We start from the raw sequence: 20,852 nt of genomic DNA on the forward strand, positions 1-20,852 counted from the left end.
ACAATGGGAACAAATGAGCCATAGTGGGCAAAACAAGCAAGGAGGGGGGTAGAGCCAAGCACAAGTTAGCGAGATCCTATTGGTGCGTTCTAGCATAATCTGCATAATTCCGTTAGGGTACGCCTACTCTGTGAAATGCACCTGTGCAATAACTCAATTTGCCTTTGCACTCCTTCTAAACAATGCAAATTTTTCAAACTTTTGCAAAGGCTTAAGTTTACAAACCTAAAGTCCATTCTGTTTATAACAGATTCTAGTTTTTGGAACAGCAAACTGTATTGAGATCAAATGTTTCATTGATGAGAAAATGTGCAGAATTTCATCCAAAATCCATCTCCTTCCATCTTCTCCAACTGCCGGCCACTGGGCTTCCTCTTCTCACTACCATATGCTAGTGGCTTCACATCCAGTGAAATATCTGTCTCATTGTTCTATCTGTGGCGGGCGGCCCTACAGACTGAAGAGACAGATGTCAGCAGAAAGGGAGCTGGAGGCCAAGAGGACTGCCTGCTCACTGCTCTGCTTTTTTTGTGATACACACATACCAAAAGTGTGCATTTAGTGAGTGGCTGTACAAATACAAGTACATTCACTACATGACCAAAAGTATATGGACACCTGCTCGTCGAACATCTCATTGGGCATGAATATGGAGTTGGTCCCCCCTTTGCTGCTATAACAGCCTCCACTCTTCTGGGAAGGCTTTCCACTAAATGTTGGAACATTGCTGCGGGGACTTGCTTCCGTTCAGCCACAAGAGCATTATTGAGATTGGGCATTGATGTTGGGTGATTAGGCCTTGCTAGCAGTCGGTGTTCCAATTCATCCCAACGATGTTTGATGGGGTTGAAGTCAGGGATCTGTGCAGGCAAGTCAAGTTCTTCTACACCGATCACGACAAACCATTTCTTTATGGATCTCGTTTGGTGTACGGGGGCATTGTCCTGCTGAAAAAAATGTTACCACAAAGTTGAAAGCACAGAATCGTCTAGAATGTAATTGTATGCTCTAGCGTTAAGATTTCCCTTCACTGGAACTAAGGGGCCTAGCCCGAACCATGAAAAACAGCCCCAGACCATTATTCCTCCTCCACCAAACTTTACAGTTGGCAGTATGCATTCGGGCAGATAGCGTTCTCCTAGCATCCGCCAAAACCAGATTCGTCCGTTGGACTGCCAGATGGTGAAGCGTGATTCACCACTCCAGAGAACGCTTTCCACTGCTCCAGTCCAATGGCGGCGAGCTTTACACCACTCCAGCCGACGCTTGGCATTGCGCATGGTGATCTTAAGGCTTGTGAGCGGCTGCTCGGCCATGGAGACCCATTTTATGAAGCTCCCTACCACAGCTCTTGTGCTGACGTTGCTTCCAGAGGCAGTTTGGAACTCGGTAGTAAGTGTTGCAACCGAGAACAGATGATTTTTACACACTTCAGCACTCGGTAGTCCCGTTCTGTGAGCTTGTGTGGCCTACCAATTGAGCAGTTGTTGCTCTTAGACATTTCTACTTCACAATAACAGCACTTACAGTTGACCGGTGCAGCTCTAGCAAAGCAGAAATTTGACAAACTGACTTGTTGGAAAGGTGGCATCCTATGACGGTGACATGTTGAAAGTCACTGAGATCTTCAGTAAGGCCATTCTACAGCCAATGTTTGTCTATGGAGATTGCATGCCTGTGTGCTTGTTTTTATACACTTGTCAGCAACGGGTGTGGCTGAAATAGCCGAATTCACTAATTTGAAGGGTGTCTCATACTTGTGTGTATATAGCGTATCTATACATTGTTAGGTGTGTGTCACCTGGATGAGGATCTTCCCTAAGGAGACGAAGGGCGTGCTGAGCTCTGTGAGAAACAGGCAGCCAATGAAGTAGTCTCCCTGGTCCCTCCTGAAGAACTGAAAAGGCACAGGGAGGGAGATGACACACCGTTACTACAGTCTGATACAAGACCACACACACAACACACACACACACACACACACACCCCCCCAGTACTTTTAGAACAGAAAGGACTTGAGGAATGGATTGTCCCTATGGCTGCACATACAAAAACAGGAGTCAGGACGCGGCTCAATAACACAAACAAGGCCACAAACCAACAGAGAAGAGAAACCAGGCCCAGAAACTCCAATAAGAAACACTCGTATTTCATTGTAAAAGGTTTCTGTTGAGTACACTAATGAATACGAGCCAGACTTATGCCATGAGCCCAGTCAGTACGGGAAGAGAATGGATCACTATGAGTAAACATAAGGAGGAGTGTATTGATGGAAGCTGCAGACAAGGATGCCAAACAGAGAGGGCTCTGTGTGTGTTTTGTGTGTGTGTGTGTTAGATATGGCTGTGCGTGTGCGTGTCTGTGTGTGTGTGAGACATGGCTGTGTGTGTGTGTGTGCGTGTGATGTGATGATGAATAAACCAGTAGCATGCGGGTGCGAAGGGTAAGACACAAACTCTGCCATCTGCCCAATGGAAGGATGACCTGCAGCACACACTGCTGCTATGTAACACTACACCTACCTACCTACCCGCTGGACCAGGCCTCTGTCTGTGTGTGTGTGTGTGTGTGTGTGTGTGTAATACATATGTCAGTGTGTGTTACCTGCGTGTGTGGGAGGGGAACAAAGCAGGGAGCGAGGGAAGAGGAGGAAGAGAGGAGGATTACAGTAGCTGGAGCCTGAATAATGGAGGGGGGGTAAGGTGATCTCATATCACCATTGACAGCCACTGCAAACACAGGGGTCAGGTTTCCAATGCACCTGGCCTCCTCGCTACATGAAATGGACGCTAACACGATCTGTGTGTGTGTGTGTGTGTCTGTGTAGGTAGGTTCACTGTTGATTACTGTATTATGCACTCATCTGTCGTTATGCGGCTATTAGCTAGCGTTCGACTGAAAATGCTGTGGAGGGGAAGACTGAAGACGGCAAACTAATAGAAGGAAAATATCAGCTAGTCTCTACCTCTTGTATCATTATCAAAGCACTTGTCAAATAGGGTTAGTGCCATATCTCTCTTAGCCTCTCCCTCCATCATTCACTCATCCCTTTTCTCTCCCCTCTTTTGACCCTCCCTCTCATCAATGTCAGGAAGCAGAATGGTCAACAGGGTATCCCTGTCTTCCCCCTTCCTTCCCTCCCTCCCTCTATATTCTCTCTCACCAGAGTGATGAGCAGCACAATGGTCAGAAGGCCCATGTCACTTTATCACTCACTCACCCTCCTCTCATCTCCCTCCCCTCCTCCTCTCCCACGTCTCCCCTCCTCCTCTCCCACGTCTCCCCTCCTCCTCTCCCACATCTCCCCTCCTCCTCTCCCACATCTCCCCTCCTCCTCTCCCACATCTCCCCTCCTCCTCTCGTCAGTGGCAGGCAGCAGAATGTTCAGCAGGGCATTAAAATCTCCCCGTTTTTCTGGCCTCAGAGAGAGTCTGTGTGTGTGTGTGTTACTGACCAGGGTGATGGGCAGAGACAGGGACAAGAGAGGCATGAGACTGAGGCCAGAGAGAGTCTGTGTGTGCGTGTGTGTGTGTGTGTCTGTGTGTTATTTGTCAAATAAAATATAAAAACAAAAGAACACGATCAATATGATTCCCTTCTTTGTAATTTTTGTTAATTGCAAATGTACATGATGATTTTTATTATTGGACACGTTCAGTGTGTGTGTGTGTGATTTTGTGTGTGTGTGTGTGTGTGTGTGTGTGTGTGTGTGTGTTACTGACCAGGGTGACGGGCAGCAAGATGGTGAGCAGGGCGATGTGGTGGAGCACCAGTAGGAACTCGCGGCGGACAAACGAGTTGACCGTGGTCAGCGAGTGCTCCTTGTACTCCTCGTGGCCCTTGACCCGGAAGCGGTAGTAGTGGCTTAGGTACATGGCATAGATATCGTATGTCATGTAGGGCACGCCGTACCAGATGACAAAGTAGGTGGCCAGCCAGTACCTGAGAGAGAGGGAGGGAAACAAGCGTTTCTTATTGGACGCGTTCAGGTTAATCCCTCCCCGTTTTGGCTGTTTGCTTGTGTTTGGTTCCTAGTGAATACAACCCAAGGTCATGTTCATTAGTGACTTCAGATTGTCCCTCCACATTATGGCCCTTTTGGTTCCGTATGTTCCTCGTGATTAAGACCTAGTGTGGGTGTGTTCAGTGATGTGAAAAGTTCAGAGTATCGTAAAATGGATAGAATAGTATGAATAGTGAATGGTGCTGATCTGACATACAATATCAATAATAACACAATACATTTCTATCTGAATGTTCTGTAACGTTGTATACTCCAAAACAGGCCCCAGGTAGCCTTGCGGTTAAGAGCTTTGGGCCAGTGACCGAAAGGTGAAACCCCAGCCCGCAAGGTGGAAAAATCTGCCGTTCTGCCCTTGAGCAAGGCAGGCTTGGGCGGTATACCGTATACCGGGGTATTTGGGAAAATCTATGGGATGGTTTTTAAATACCGTCAAAACTATTTAAGTTTGTCAAAATATTTGAATATTTGTAGTTACTTTTTAAGCTAATAACTGCAGTCAACTTGTGCTATATGTTAGGAGATAAAGCATTGTGTTCCTCATTTCACCTGTCACATTACTTTACATTATGAAGCTTACCGTAGTTCCCCAGAACAGTTAAGCCAGTCACGTATGTAAAAAGCACAACAGGAGAAAGTGGGAGCTGGCGTTCTACATATGCAATCCACTACTACATGTTAGCCATCAGCTATCTAATAATGGCTTTCTGACAGAAGTCAAAGAGCTCTGGATGAGTTCTGTACAGTTGTCATTTTTTCCCTGTGTTGCTATTAGCATTTTTTTCCAATCCTCCATTCTTCTCCCCTCTGCTCCGTGTACACATGCTGCTCTTCCTTCAAAGAAGCATGCATCAAAACTTTATTCATTTGTACAATTTATCTCATTCACTTTTGCTTGTAAAATGTCCACTCACCGAAAATTACATTCGGTAGCTACTTGCTATGCTTATATAACTTTATGATCTGGATTTGCCTGTCTTTGCAATTTGTTTGTTTGTTTTCGCTTGTAGCTAACAGCGTCTATGCGATTTTGCTATTAGTTTGTGCAATTTTTTTCAGGATTCTGGTAAAAGAGGCCCAATGGGATTTATTTGCTTCTTTAGCGCCCCCTTGTGTGCTATGCCGGTAATACTGTAAATCCCGGGATGAGAGAAGGTCGGTATGACTATAGGAAAATCTGTATACCACCAAAGCCTATAGTTTACCCCCAACAACAACTGCTCCCGGGTGCCGATGATGTGGACGTCGAATAACGCAGCCCCCTGCACCTCTCCGATTCAGAGGTGCTGGATTAAATGTGGAAGACACATTTTGGTTGAATGCATTCAGTTGTGCACCTGACTAGGTATTGCCTTTCCATTTCCCAGATTCTTTCTGTGTGTATGGGGAGTGAGAAGTCTTGAGGAAGTTTCATCCTGTGTTTCTGTTGATACAGCATTACACATTTTCCTGCGAAACTCATATGAGCAAGCAAGCACTCTCAGACACATGAGTGATCATGTACACAACAACAGGGCTATACAGGCAGCTAAGCTTATGGTGCAACTGTAATAAAGAAATGAAGAGCTTGGGAGTGAGCAGCACAGGAGCAGATTGCTACTGGTTCATATCATGACCGGCCAGAACAGCGTTGGTGACCTTTGACCCCCTCAGTAGATTCAACCTTCACCCTGTATTATAAGGTCACCAGACAGCCATGATGGCTTAACATGCCAGGAAGTGCTTAGGGTAAACTGGGTAGTAAAGCTAGTGAGTTTCTCTTGGTCCCGGAGTGGCTCAGTTGGTAAGAGAGGTGTGAGCCAAGTGGGCAAAAAAGTTTCTGGGTTCAATTCCCTCAGGGATCACATACATACAGTACCAGTCAAATGTTTGTACATACCTACTCATTCAAGTTTTTTTTCTTTGTTACTATTTGCTACATTGTAGTAATGAAGACATCAAAACTATGAAATAACACATATGGAATCATGTAGTAACCAAAAAAGTGTTAAACAAATCAAAATATATTTTATATTTGAGATTCTTCAAAATAGACAACCTTTGCCTTGATGATAGCTTTGCACACTCTTGGAATTCTCTCAACCAGCTTCATGAGGTAGTCACCTGGAATGCATTTCAATTAACATGTGTGCTTTGTTAAAAATGTATTTGTTGAATTTCTTTCCTTCTTAATGCGTTAATGCGTTTGAGCCAATCAGTTGTGTTGTGACAATGTAGGGGTGGTATAAAGAAGATAGCCCTATTTGGTAAAAGTCCAAGTCCATATTATGGCAAGAACAGCTAAAATAAGCAAAGAGAAACGACAGTCCATCATTATTTTAAGACATGAAGGTCAGTCAATGTGGAACATTTTAAGAACTTTGAAAGCTCCTTCAAGTGCAGTCGCAAAAACCATCAAGCGCTATAATGAAATTGTCTCTCATGAGGAAAGGAAGACCTACATTTACCTCTGATGCAAAGGATAAGTTCATTAGAGTTACCAACCTCAGAAATTGCAGCCCAAATAAATGCTTCAGAGTTCAAGCAACAGACACATCTCAACATCAACTGTTCAAAGAATACTGTGTAATTAAAGCCCTCATGGTCGATTAACAGCAAAGAAACCACTACTAAAGGACACCAATAAGAAGAAGCGATTTTCTTGGGCCAAGGAAAACAAGCAATGGACATTAGACTGGTAGATTTGGCCTTTCTAGGGAGTTTTTCCTAGCCACTGTGCTTCTACACCTGCATTGCTTGCTGTTTGGGGTTTTAGGCTGGGCTTCAGTACAGCACTTTGAGATATCAGCTGATGTACGAAGGGCTATATAAATAAATTTGATTTGAATTTGATTTGACTGGTGGAAATCTGTCCTTTGGTCTGATGAGTCAAAATTTGAGATGTCTGTTTCTAACCACTGTCTTTGTAAGACGCAGAGTAAGTAGGTGAACGGATGATCTCCGCATGTGTAGTTCCCACCATGAAGTATGGAGGAGGTGTGGGGGTGCTTTGCTGGTGAGACTGTCTGTGATTTATTTAGAATTCAAGGCACACTTGAAGCATGGCTACCACAGCATTCTCCATACCATCTGGTGTGCGCTTAGTGGGACTATCATTTGTTTTTCAACAGGACAATGACCCAACACACCTCCAGACTGTGTAAGGGCTATTTGACCAAGAAGGAGTGCTCCATCAGATGACCTGGCCTCCACAATCATTTACATTTACATTTAAGTCATTTAGCAGACGCTCTTATCCAGAGCGACTTACAAATTGGTGCATTCACCTTATGACCTCCAGTGGAACAGTAGTGCATCTAAATCTTTTCAGGGGGAGGGGGGGTGAGAGGGATTACTTTATCCTATTCTAGGTATTCCTTAAAGAGGTGGGGTTTCAGGTGTCTCCGGAAGGTGGTGATTGACTCCGCTGTCCTGGCGTCGTGAGGGAGTTTGTTCCACCATTGGGGGGCCAGAGCAGCGAACAGTTTTGACTGGGCTGAGCGGGAACTGTACTTCCTCAGTGGTAGGGAGGCGAGCAGGCCAGAGGTGGATGAACGCAGTGCCCTTGTTTGGGTGTAGGGCCTGATCAGAGCCTGGAGGTACTGAGGTGCCGTTCCCCTCACAGCTCCGTAGGCAAGCACCATGGTCTTGTAGCGGATGCGAGCTTCAACTGGAAGCCAGTGGAGGGAGCGGAGGAGCGGGGTGACGTGAGAGAACTTGGGAAGGTTGAACACCAGACGGGCTGCGGCGTTCTGGATGAGTTGTAGGGGTTTAATGGCACAGGCAGGGAGCCCAGCCAACAGTGAGTTGCAGTAATCCAGACGGGAGATGACAAGTGCCTGGATTAGGACCTGCGCCGCTTCCTGTGTGAGGCAGGGTCGTACTCTGCGGATGTTGTAGAGCATGAACCTACAGGAACGGGCCACCGCCTTGATGTTAGTTGAGAACGACAGGGTGTTGTCCAGGATCACGCCAAGGTTCTTAGCGCTCTGGGAGGAGGACACAATGGAGTTGTCAACCGTGATGGCGAGATCATGGAACGGGCAGTCCTTCCCGGGAGGAAGAGCAGCTCCGTCTTGCCGAGGTTCAGCTTGAGGTGGTGATCCGTCATCCACACGGATATGTCTGCCAGACATGCAGAGATGCGATTCGCCACCTGGTCATCAGAAGGGGGAAAGGAGAAGATTAATTGTGTGTCGTCTGCATAGCAATGATAGGAGAGACCATGTGAGGTTATGACAGAGCCAAGTGACTTGGTGTATAGCGAGAATAGGAGAGGGCCTAGAACAGAGCCCTGGGGGACACCAGTGGTGAGAGCACGTGGTGTGGAGACGGATTCTCGCCACGCCACCTGGTAGGAGCGACCTGTCAGGTAGGACGCAATCAAGCGTGGGCCGCGCCGGAGATGCCCAACTCGGAGAGGGTGGAGAGGAGGATCTGATGGTTCACAGTATCGAAGGCAGCCGATAGGTCTAGAAAGATGAGAGCAGAGGAGAGAGAGTTAGCTTTAGCAGTGCGGAGCGCCTCCGTGATACAGAGAAGAGCAGTCTCAGTTGAATGACTAGTCTTGAAACCTGACTGATTTGGATCAAGAAGGTCATTCTGAGAGAGATAGCGGGAGAGCTGGCCAAGGACGGCACGTTCAAGAGTTTTGGAGAGAAAAGAAAGAAGGGATACTGGTCTGTAGTTGTTGACATCGGAGGGATCGAGTGTAGGTTTTTTCAGAAGGGGTGCAACTCTCGCTCTCTTGAAGACGGAAGGGACGTAGCCAGCGGTCAGGGATGAGTTGATGAGCGAGGTGAGGTAAGGGAGGAGGTCTCCGGAAATGGTCTGGAGAAGAGAGGAGGGGATAGGGTCAAGCGGGCAGGTTGTAGGGCGGCCGGCCGTCACAAGACGCAAGATTTCATCTGGAGAGAGAGGGGAGAAAGAGGTCAGAGCACAGGGTAGGGCAGTGTGAGCAGAACCAGCGGTGTCGTTTGACTTAGCAAACGAGGATCGGATGTCGTCGACCTTCTTTTCAAAATGGTTGACGAAGTCATCTGCAGAGAGGGAGGAGGGGGGAGGGGGAGGAGGATTCAGGAGGGAGGAGAAGGTTGCAAAGAGCTTCCTAGGGTTAGAGGCAGATGCTTGGAATTTAGAGTGGTAGAAAGTGGCTTTAGCAGCAGAGAGAGAAGAGGAAAATGTAGAGAGGAGGGAGTGAAAGGATGTCAGGTCCGCAGGGAGGCGAGTTTTCCTCCATTTCCGCTCGGCTGCCCGGAGCCCTGTTCTGTGAGCTCGCAATGAGTCGTCGAGCCACGGAGCGGGAGGGGAGGACCGAGCCGGCCTGGAGGATAGGGGACATAGAGAGTCAAAGGATGCAGAAAGGGAGGAGAGGAGGGTTGAGGAGGCAGAATCAGGAGATAGGTTGGAGAAGGTTTGAGCAGAGGGAAGAGATGATAGGATGGAAGAGGAGAGAGTAGCGGGGGAGAGAGAGCGAAGGTTGGGACGGCGCGATACCATCCGAGTAGGGGCAGTGTGGGAAGTGTTGGATGAGAGCGAGAGGGAGAAGGATACAAGGTAGTGGTCGGAGACTTGGAGGGGAGTTGCAACGAGGTTAGTGGAAGAACAGCATCTAGTAAAGATGAGGTCGAGCGTATTTCCTGCCTTGTGAGTAGGGGGAAGGTGAGAGGGTGAGGTCAAAAGAGGAGAGGAGTGGAAAGAAGGAGGCAGAGAGGAATGAGTCAAAGGTAGGCGTGGGGAGGTTAAAGTCGCCCAGAACTGTGAGAGGTGAGCCGTCCTCAGGAAAGGAGCTTATCAAGGCATCAAGCTCATTGATGAACTCTCCGAGGGAACCTGGAGGGCGATAAATGATAAGGATGTTAAGCTTGAAAGGGCTGGTAACTGTGACAGCATGGAATTCAAAGGAGGCGATAGACAGATGGGTAAGGGGAGAAAGAGAGAATGACCACTTGGGAGAGATGAGGATCCCGGTGCCACCACCCCGCTGACCAGAAGCTCTCGGGGTGTGCGAGAACACGTGGGCAGACGAAGAGAGAGCAGTAGGAGTAGCAGTGTTGTCTGTGGTGATCCATGTTTCCGTCAGTGCCAAGAAGTCGAGGGACTGGAGGGAGACATAGGCGGAGATGAACTCTGCCTTGTTGGCCGCAGATCGGCAGTTCCAGAGGCTACCGGAGACCTGGAACTCCACGTGGGTCGTGCGCGCTGGGACCACCAGACAGGCCACGCGGTGTGGAGCGTTTGTATGGTCTGTGCAGAGAGGAGAGAACAGGGATAGACAGACACATAGTTGACAGGCTACACAAGAGGCTACGCTAATGCAAAGGAGATTGGAATGACAAGTGGACTACACGTCACGAGTGTTCAGAGAGTTAAGCTTACGTAGCAAGAATCTTATTGACTAAAATGATTAAAATGATACAGTACTGCTGAAGTAGGCTAGCTGGCAGAGGCTGCGTTGTTGACTAAGTAGGCTAGCTGGCATTGGCTGCGTTGTTGACACTACACTAATCAAGTCGTTCCGTTGAGTGTAATAGTTTCTACTGTGCTGCTATTCGGGGCTAGCTGGCTAGCTAGCAGTGTTGATTACGTTACGTTGCGTTAAAAGAACGACAATAGCTGGCTAGCTAACCTAGGAAATCGCTCTAGACTACACAATTATCTTTGATACAAAGACGGCTATGTAGCTAGCTATGTAGCTAGCTACGATCAAACAAATCAAGCCGTTGTACTGTAATGAAATGAAATGAAAAATGTGATACTACCTGTGGAGCGAGCGAAATGCGACCGGATTGTTGAGTGCAGAAGTTCTGTTCGGTAGACGTTGGCTAGCTGTTGGCTAGCTAGCAGAGTCTCCTATGTTAAGGACGACATAAAACTACACACTCTAAACTACACAATTATCTTGGGTACGAAGACAGCAAAGACAACTATGTAGCTAGCTAACACTACACTAATCAAGTCGTTCAGTTGAGTGTAATAGTTGTGCTGCTAATCGGTAGACGGTGGACTAGCTAACGGTGGACGTTAGCTAGCTGGCTAGCTGCAGGGCAGTGTAGACTGCGTTAGGACGACGAAATACGATAATTACGCAATTATCTATGATACAAAGACGGCTGTGTAGCTAGCTAGGAAGAAATTGCTAAGATTAGACAAATCAAACCGTTGTACTATAATGAAATGTAATGAAATGTAATACTACCTGCGGACCGAGTGCAGATGCGACCGCTCGCTCCAACCCGGAAGTAGACAATCACCCAACCTCAACCCAATTGAGATGGTTAATGATGAGTTGGACCGCAGAGTGAAGGATAAGCAGCCAACAAGTGCTCAGCATATGTGGGAACTCCTTCAAGACCGTTGGAAAAGCATTCCAGGTGAAGCTGGTTGAGAGAATGCCAAGAGCATTCAAAGCTGTCTTCGAGGCAAAGGGTGGCTACTTTGAAGTATCTAAAATATATTTTGATTTGTTTAATACTTTTTTTTGGTTACTACATGATTCCATATGTGTTATTTCATAGTTTTGATGTCTTCACTATTATTCTACAATGTAGAAAATAATCAAAATAATGAAAAACCCTTGAATGAGTAGGTGTGTCCAAACTTTTGACTGGTACTGTTACAAAATATTTATTCAGTGAATTCACTGTACTGTAAGTTTCTTTGGATAAAAGTGTCTGTTTAGTGTTTGTGGCAATTATTTTATAACATTAACTCCAGCTATATGTAGGAATGTAGCAATGTATAGACTGAAACACGACACACCACGTAGAACAATTAGCTCAGTTGATTAGAGCACATTAGTTGTTGTTACTAACCCTCTGCTGGTCCCTCCCATGCCAGCAGTGAGTCTATTGGAAGAAGAGTGTGTGTGTGTGTGTGTGTGTGTGTGTGTGTGTGTGTGTGTGTGTGTGTGTGTGTGTGTGTGTGTGTGCGCCTGCCTGCCTGCCTGCCTGCCTGCCTGTCTAAGCTAAATGACAAGGATAACACAAACAGTCTATCCTCCTTGCACCGTGGCTGTGTGTGTTGCAATGTTACAGGCTGGCGACTCGCGCGCCTGCTCTGCGCTATGCTGTTGGGGAATTAAGCCCAGGGGGGTGGGGGGGGATTAGCAGAGCACTGATGCTGGGTTAGGTCAGGAGGAAGAAAGGACATTGCACTGACTGAGGCTGGGCCATGGTCAGAGGCATCCCGGGCTATGGCAACTGACTGGCTGGATTACACCGACTATTAGCATTAGCAGTAGTGTTAGTATTAGCCAAGCAGCACTGCCCAAGCCAAGATAGAGATACAGGGATAAGGATCCTAAGCTACACTAGCCCACACAGCAACCTGCTACTTGCAGACTGAGCATATGGCCATCTGACCGAGATACATTATTAGCATCAGCTAGGTAGCACTGGCCAGGTCAAGGATACGGATAGTAAGCTAAAGCTATGCTGTTGACTGCCACTGACTGACTGAGCAGGTGGCCATCTGACTCAGGATAGAGGGGTTCAGGGCCTAAATGAACCTTTTGGTCCACCAGCCACTGTGGCAGGTAGATAAAAAAATATTCCAGCCACTCAGATGTTTAACTAGGCAAAATATTGTTGCTCCATAATTATATCACAAAAACACAAACAGATGCTTCGTAATGTTTCTAAAACAATAAATGTATTAGTAAGAAGTAATGTGGTATATTGCTCAATTTCCTTGAAAAATAATTGTGACCGGAGTCTATTAACGAAAATATCAGAGAAAAAATGTTCAGCTGTTCCTTTAAGGGCTGGATGTTATTGTGGTATCGGGCCACTCAGTCCTGTCATGCTTGTCTGGGTGTGTGAGATTTGGAATCTGACTAGGGCGTCTCTTCGCTATCAGTTGAAGCAGCAGACAAACTAACGTTGAAAAACAACCGAGCTTGTGAAAAAAACAATGCAAATGGCCAAGAACCACGAGGACAGCCTCACTTTGTAGACTTTTGAGTAAATTGGACCAACTGTTATGCCTGTGTGCAGAGCCTACAAAAATGAATCTATCAGCACTTCACTCATTGCGCACAGTTCCCCTGCCAGGCAGTGTTTCTGTGTGAGGTGAAATATGGGATTTATATTTATTTTGTGCAATCAGCAGCTATAAAACAAAACAGCAGAAATACTCATGTGCTCATACTTGACTTTTGACAATTTTATTTGAGAATGTAATGCTATCATTAATGTAATGCTATCATTACTGTAATGCTATTACTAGCCTGTTCAACCTCTCTTTCGTATCATCTGAGATTCACAAAAATTGTAAAGCTGCCGCGATCATCCCCCTCTTCAAAAGGGGGAGACACTCTAGACCCAAACTGCTACAGACCTATATCTATCCTACCCTGCCTTTCTAAGGTCTTCGAAAGTCAAGTTAACAAACAGATTACCGACCATTTTGAATCCCACCATACCTTCTCTACTATGCAATTTATGCAACATTCTTATCAGGAGACTAAACAGCCTTGGTTTCTCAAATGACTGCCTCGCCTGGTTCACCAACTACTTCTCTGATAGAGTTCAGTGTGTCAAATCGAAGGGCCTGTCTGGACCTCTCTATAGGGGTGCCACAGGGTTCAATTCTCGGGCCGACTCTCTTCTCTGTATACATCAATGATGTTTATTTATTTGTTTCTGTACAGCACTTTGAGATATCAGCTGATGTACTAAGGGCTATATAAATACATTTGATTTGATTTTTGATTTGATGTCGCTCTTGCTTCTGGTGATTCTCTGATCCACTTCTACGCAGACGATACCATTCTGTATACTTCTGGCCCTTCTTTGGATACTGTGATAATGAACCTCCAGGCGAGCTTCAATGCCATACAACACTCCTTCCGTGGCCTCCATCTGCTCTTAAATGCAAGTAAACTAAATGCATGCTCTTCAACCGATCGCTGCCCGCACATGCCCACACGTCCAACATCACTACTCTGGATGGTTCTGACTTAGAATATGTGGACAACTACAAATACCTAGGTGTCTGGTTAGACTGTGAACTCCCCTTCCAGACTCACATTAAGCATCTCCAATCCAAAATTAAATCTAGAATCGGCTTCCTATTTCGCAACAAAGCATTCTTCACTCATGCTGCCAAACTTACCCTCGTAAAACTGACCACCCTACTGATCCTCGACTTTGGCGATGTCATTTACAAAATAGCCTCCAACACCCTACTCAACAAATTGGAAGCAGTCTATCACAGTGCCATCCGTTTTGTCACCAAAGCCCCATATACTACCCACCATTGCGACCTGTACACTCTCGTTGGCTGGCCCTCGCTTCATACTCGTCGCCAAACCCACTGGCTCCAGGTCATCTACAAGTCTCTGCTAGGTAAAGCCCCGCCTTATCTCAGCTCGCTGGTCACCATAGCAGCACCCACACGTAGCACACGTTCCAGCAGGTATATCTCACTAGTCACCCCCAAAGCCAATTCCTACTTTGGCCGCCTTTCCTTCCAGTTCTATGCTGCCAATGACTGGAACGAACTGCAAAAATCACTGAAGCTGGAGACTCATATCTCCCTCACTAGCTTTAAGCACCAGCTGGCAGAGCAGCTCACAGATCACTGCACATAGCCCATCTGTAATATAGCCCATCCAACTACCTCATCCCCATACTGTATTTATTTATCTTGCTCCTTTGCACCCCAAAGGTATCTCTACTTGCACATTCATCTTCTGCACATCAATCACTCCAGTGTTTAATTGATGTGTTGTAATTACTTCGCCACCATGGCCTATTTATTGCCTTACCTCCCTTATCTTACCTTATTTGCACACACTGTAAATAGATTTTTTCCTACTGTATTATTGACTGTAAGTTTGTTTATTCCATGTGTAAATCTGTGTTGCTGTATGTGTCAAACTGCTTTGCTTTATTCTTGGCCAGGTCGCAGTTGTAAATGAGAACTTGTTCTCAACTAGCCTACCTGGTTAAATAAACGTGAAATAAATTAATTTAATTAAATCACTGTAGAGCCCTGCAAACTGACCACCTGCCAACGTGGCTGGTGAAATAGACATTCTGTTATAATCTCCACCCGGCACAGCCAGAAGAGGACTGGCCACCCCACATATGCTCTCTCTAATTCTCTCTTTCTTTCTCTCTCTCGGAGGACCTGAGCCCTAGGACCGTGCCCCAGGACTACCTGACATGATGACTCCTTGCTGTCCCCAGTCCACCTGACTGTGCTGCTGCTCCAGTTTCAACTGTTCTGCCTTATTATTATTCGACCATGCTGGTCATTTATGAAAATTTGAACATCTTGGCCATGTTCTGTTATAATCTCCACCCGGCACAGCCAGAAGAGGACTGGCCACCCCACATAGCCTGGTTCCTCTCTAGGTTTCTTCCTAGGTTTTGGCCTTTCTAGGGAGTTTTTCCTAGCCACCGTGCTTCTACACCTGCATTGCTTGCTGTTTGGGGTTTTAGGCTGTGTTTCTGTACAGCTCTTTGAGATATCAGCTGATGTACGAAGGGCTATATAAATAAATTTGATTTGATTTGATTTTACCTGCCAATACCTAAATCTACCCGCATTTGGCGGGTGGGGGTTGTTAATTTTGTGCTTGTTCCAGTCTGTGAGTGGCTGTCCTACCTGTCAGTCATGACGTTACCGCTGCACGCCGACACCACGATGACTCCCGCCGTGGTGGCCATGATGGCGTGGATGGAGGACACCAGCCTGAGAAAAAGGAGAGAAATGTTTCAAACACGCAATTAAGACAACTAGAAATGTGAAGTTTCAGGAGAAACCGTCGGTTCACTACTATAATTACCAGCTTGCATTAATAATACCAGTTGCATTAATAATAACAGTTACCAGAATGTCAATGACCAGAAACAGTATTTACAGGCAATACAATCATATGAAAAGCTGTCAACTTTTTTATCAATGTATGTTAGATTTCAAGAAGAGACGAGAAAATCATAGGGAGAGCAGAACTAGAAAGCATCATCATACTCTCCATTTTCTAAAGGAAGAATGTCGCTTCACAAGTTGCAAATAGACAAGAGTATCATTTTTCTTCAGGCAAATTAAGGATGTAAGCATTTTACCCAGGGTAGGCTACTCCATATCCTGTCTCACAAGCATTTATTATGGCAGGCTAATAGAAAGTCCATTTTATCAGTTTACTGTTTCATTTGGTCTTGAACTGCAAACTTTTATTAACTACGTTATTGATTGGGGTGCAATTCACATGTAGCATAATGGAGGACTCAGTTTCATTGTAGTTTCACTTCTCCCTTTCTTTCTGGACCTGCCTTCATTGAAACTGTTTGCACCCCATGTCTGTAATGTGAGATGTCACGCAAAATGTCAGCAATTGACTCACATTCACAGGTGTTGCAACAAATGAAGATTTTTTATTTTTTTTTTTTTTAAAGTTTTCCATTTTAGAATTATAATTCAAAATCACATCCTGAATTGGGTGACCTCAGTTCGAATTGACCCCAACCGTACAAATCTTTTGACCCAATCTTTAGACAAAAGCTAAACCAGACAATCATTTCTTAGAGGACACCGATTGTACAGGCTACTTTCTAGACCTGGGGGTCCGCAAAGGTACTGCAGGGGGTCCACGGCCAGATCAGTGCATTCGGAAAGTATTTAGAATCTTGGCTTTTTCCACTTTGTTACGTTACAGCCTTGTTCAAAATGGATTCAATTGTTTATTTTCCTCATCAATCTGCACACAACACCCCATAATGAAAAACTATTTTTTATTTTGCACATTTATAAAAAAATTTTTTGAAATATCACATTTACATGAGTATTCAGACCCTTGTTGAAGCACCTTTGGCAGCGATTACAGCCTCGCGACTTCTTGGGTATGACGCTACAAGCTTGGCACGCCTGTATTTGGGGTGTTTCTCCCATTCTTCTCTGCAGATCCCCTTAAGCTCTGTCAGGTTGGATGGGGAGCGTCGCTGCACAGCTATTTTCAGGTCTCCCTGGCTGGGCCACTCAAGGACATGAAGTGAATTGTCCCGAAGCGACTCCTGCGTTGTCTTGGCTGTTTGCTTAGGGTTGTTGTCCTGTTGGAAGGTGAACCTTGCCCTAGTCTGAGGTCCTGAGCACTCTGGAGCAGGTTTTCATCAAGGATCTCTGTACTTTGCTCCGTTCGTCTTTCCCTCGATCCTGACTAGTCTCCCAGTCCCTGCTGCTGAAAAACTTTCCTACAGCATGATGCTGCCAACACCATGCTTCTCCGTAGGGATGGTGCCAGGTTTCCTCCAGACGTGACACTTGGCATTCAGGCCAAAGAGTGGTTTCATCAGACCAGAGAATCTTGTTTCTCATAGTGTGAGAGACCTTCAGGTGCCTTTTGGCAAACTCCAAGCAGGCTGTCATGTGCCTTTTACTGAGGTGTTGCTTCTGTCTGGCCACTCTACCATAAAGGCCTGATTGGTGGAGTGCTGCAGAGATGGCACCACTATGGGCCCTAGTCAAAAGTAGTACACTTTAGGGAATAGCGTGCAATTTCAGACACAGTAATGGAGTTCCCCTTTAAAATGTGGAAAAATGGCTTGTTCAACCAGGCACTTCCACCTCCCAGCTTAGTTTGACAGATCTTGGCACCTCTGGCAATAAGCAGCTCTGAAATATTACGGAAATCTCGTTAATTCGCCCTTACCACAGCCACTCGCTATTTACGCCTTTTATGCATTGCACGATTTCCAAATCATTAAAGGGGTGATTCTATTTAGCAGCACAATGGAGTCTCTCAGTCCAGGCTAGGTCAGAGGGAGGGAGAGAGAAGGCACACACACACAGAGCTGTTTCCTCCGGAGGCCCGCCACCCTTCTCCTCGGGAACGCAGGCTGTCGTGATGACGACAGTGGTTATGTGACCCTACCAGCCCGTAGCTGGATAAGACTACCAACCTCCCCTCCTCCCTTTCACCATCCCCCCCTGCCTTCCTTCACCCCAACTGCCCTCCATACACCCCCCTGTTTTTACCTCCACGCCTCACTGCCTCCTCGGGCTGCACACTCTGTCACGAGACCTAGATTTTCAAAACCCACAATTGTGTTCTCCCTTTAAAGGACTTGAGGGGGAAGAGAGGGAGGTGGGTTGCCATGTTTTGTCATGTTTCCCTTTCTTCCCTAACCGTGGCTTCCTTTTCCCAGAACAGAGTCAGTCGGTCTTCCTTTTCTTTCTTTATGGCTACTGTGTGTGGCAGGGCCACGTTTTGAAGACTACCCTCTCACTCTCTCTCCCTTCTGCCCTCTCTGAGTCAGGAGCAGTGTTTTTCTCCTCCTATGGTTAATGGTGTGTGTAATTTAGAGCAGCACAGTGCACTGGTGCCTGCCCGGGCCGACCGGGAAAAGAGTGCAGAGTGAGAGGAAAAGAGCAAACAGAGCAACACTCATTAACTTCTTGGTGACTAGGGGGCAGTACTGAGTATATTGGATGAATAAGGTGCCCAGAGTAAACTGCCTGCTACTCAGCCATAAAATCTATAATATGCATATAATTAGTATATTTGGATAGAAAACACTCTGACGTTTCTAAAACTGTTTGAATGATGTCTGTGAGTATAACAGAACTCATATGGCAGGTGAAAACTGGAGAAAAAATCCAACCAGGAAGTGGGAAATCTGAGGTTGGTCATTTTTCAACTCATTCCCTATTGAAGATACAGTGGGATATTGGTCATGTTGCACTTCCTAAGGCATCCACCAGATGTCAACAGTCTTTAGAAACTTGTTTGAGGCTTCTTCTGTAAAGGAGGGGCTCATAAGGGCTCTTTGAGTCAGTGGTCTGGCAGAGTGCCACAAGCTCGTGACGCGCGGTCATTATTGAAGATTTATGTTAAAAACATCCTAAAGATTGATTCTATACATCGTTTGACATGTTTCTACGGACTGTAACGGAACTTTTTGACGTTTCGTCTGCTCCTAGTGAACGCGCTTCCTGACTTTGAATTTGTTTACAAAACGCGCTAACAAAAGTAGCTATTTGGACATAAACATTTATTGTGGAACTAGGATTCCTGTGAGTGCATTCTGATGAAGATCATCAAAGGTAAGTGAATATTTATAATGCTATTTCTGATTAATGTAGACTACACAACATGGCAGATATTTCTTTGGCTGATTTGGACTTTTTCCGTAAAGTTTTTTAAAAATCTGACACAGCGGTTGCATTAAGTAGAAGTATATCTCTAATTCCATGTATAATAGTTGTATTTTTTATCAATGTTTATTATGGGTATTTCTGTGAATTGATGTGGCTCTCTGCAAAATCACTGCATGTTTTGGAACTACTGAACATAATCCATTTTGGATGTAAATATGCACTTTATTGAACAAAACATACCTGTATTGTGTAACATGAAGTCCTATGAGTGTCATCTGATGAAGATCATCAAAGGTTAGTGATTCATTTTATCTATATTTCTGCTTTTTGTGACTTCTCTCTTTGGCTGGAAAAATGGCTGTGTTTTTCTGTGACTTGGTGGTGACCTAACATAATCGTTTGTGGTGCTTTCGCTGTAAAGCCTTTTTGAAATCAGACACTGTGGCTGGATTAACGAGAATTTTATCTTTAAAATGGTGTAAAATACTTGTATGTTTGAGGAATTTTAATTATGAGATTCTTGTTGTTTTGAATTTGGCGCCCTGCACTTTCACTGGCTGTTGGCGGGGTGGGGCGCTACAGTCCCGAATATCCCAGAAAGGTTAAAGGCACAGACAGTAGCGAGTCCAGCAGCCCTGCACTCTTTCTGTCTCGCTCTCTCCTCATACACAGATTAAGCCTAGCCTGATGTGGTCAATTCATTCATCCCCTAAACTGGACACTATAATAACTGGTTGGAAGCTATTGACAAAACAAAAGAGGCTACTGGTTGCCTCTCCTAACACAACCAAAATCCACAATTTCCTGGCTTTAGTAAAATGAGAAGACCCCGAGGCCTGTTCAGAAGGGATGGAGTGATGTGGATTAACCCACATGGTTACTTAGTACTGGCTCATGTTCATGTAGGCTAGGTAGGTACCAAATAGAAGAACTTGGACTGAAACAGGGAAGGACTCATTTTAGTTTTCCGTTGCAATGCCCTAGTGAACACTGCCCTGATGAACAATGATTCATTCAGTGGTGCTTTGGTTCATTATATTGTACTCTATAGTCTATCCACCCATTTTATGTTAACAATGAATAGCCTTTGAAGTTTATAGGCCTATAATTTCTTCCCTAAGGACAAATAAGTATCTAACAGCTATCTATACATCTACAGTATCTAGAAGCATATCTCAAATCAAACTTTATTTGTCACATGTACCGAATACGACAAGTACCGTGAAATGCTTACTTACAAGCCCTTAACCAACAGTGCAGTTCAAGAATAGCTAAGAAAATATTTAACAAATAAAACTAAAGCAAAAAAAATGTAAAAAGAAATATATACTAAATAAAAAATATGATAAAAAGTAACACAATAACACACCAGTAACGAGGCTATATACAGGGGGTACCGGTACTGAGTCAGTGTGCGGGGGTACAGGTTAGTTGAGGTCATTCGTACATGTAGGTAGGTGTAGAGTGACTATACATAGATAATAAACAGTGAGTAGCAGCAGTGTAAAAACAAATGGGGGGAATGAAAGTAATTTGTTCGGTGGCCATTTGATTAATTGTTCAGCAGTCTTATGGCTTGGGGTAGAAGCTGTTAAAGAGCCATTTGGTCTGAGTTTCCCTTTGTAGTCCGTAATAGTTTGCAAGCCCTGCCACATCCGACGAGCGTCAGAGCCGGTGTAGTAGGATTCAGTCCAATCTTAATCCTGTATTGATGCTTTGCCTGTTTAATGGTTAGTCTGAGGGCATA

General features: G+C 45.4%; 1 protein-coding gene across 1 annotated transcript in view; it reads right to left on the minus strand.

Annotated features, from left to right (window-relative positions):
• The window catches only part of LOC115136078 (ceramide synthase-like), a 45,882-nt gene that overhangs the window by 11,944 nt on the left and 13,086 nt on the right, over positions 1 to 20,852 (minus strand). The window contains exons 2-4 of the mRNA XM_029671480.2: positions 15,617 to 15,703; positions 3,723 to 3,942; positions 1,802 to 1,897 (exon numbers count right to left, since the gene is read on the minus strand). Coding sequence (XP_029527340.1) covers positions 1,802 to 1,897; positions 3,723 to 3,942; positions 15,617 to 15,703 — 403 coding nt within the window. The remainder of the gene's footprint in view (positions 1 to 1,801; positions 1,898 to 3,722; positions 3,943 to 15,616; positions 15,704 to 20,852) is intronic.

Source organism: Oncorhynchus nerka, linkage group LG10 (assembly GCF_034236695.1).
Source record: "Oncorhynchus nerka isolate Pitt River linkage group LG10, Oner_Uvic_2.0, whole genome shotgun sequence".
Taxonomy (NCBI): domain Eukaryota; kingdom Metazoa; phylum Chordata; class Actinopteri; order Salmoniformes; family Salmonidae; genus Oncorhynchus; species Oncorhynchus nerka.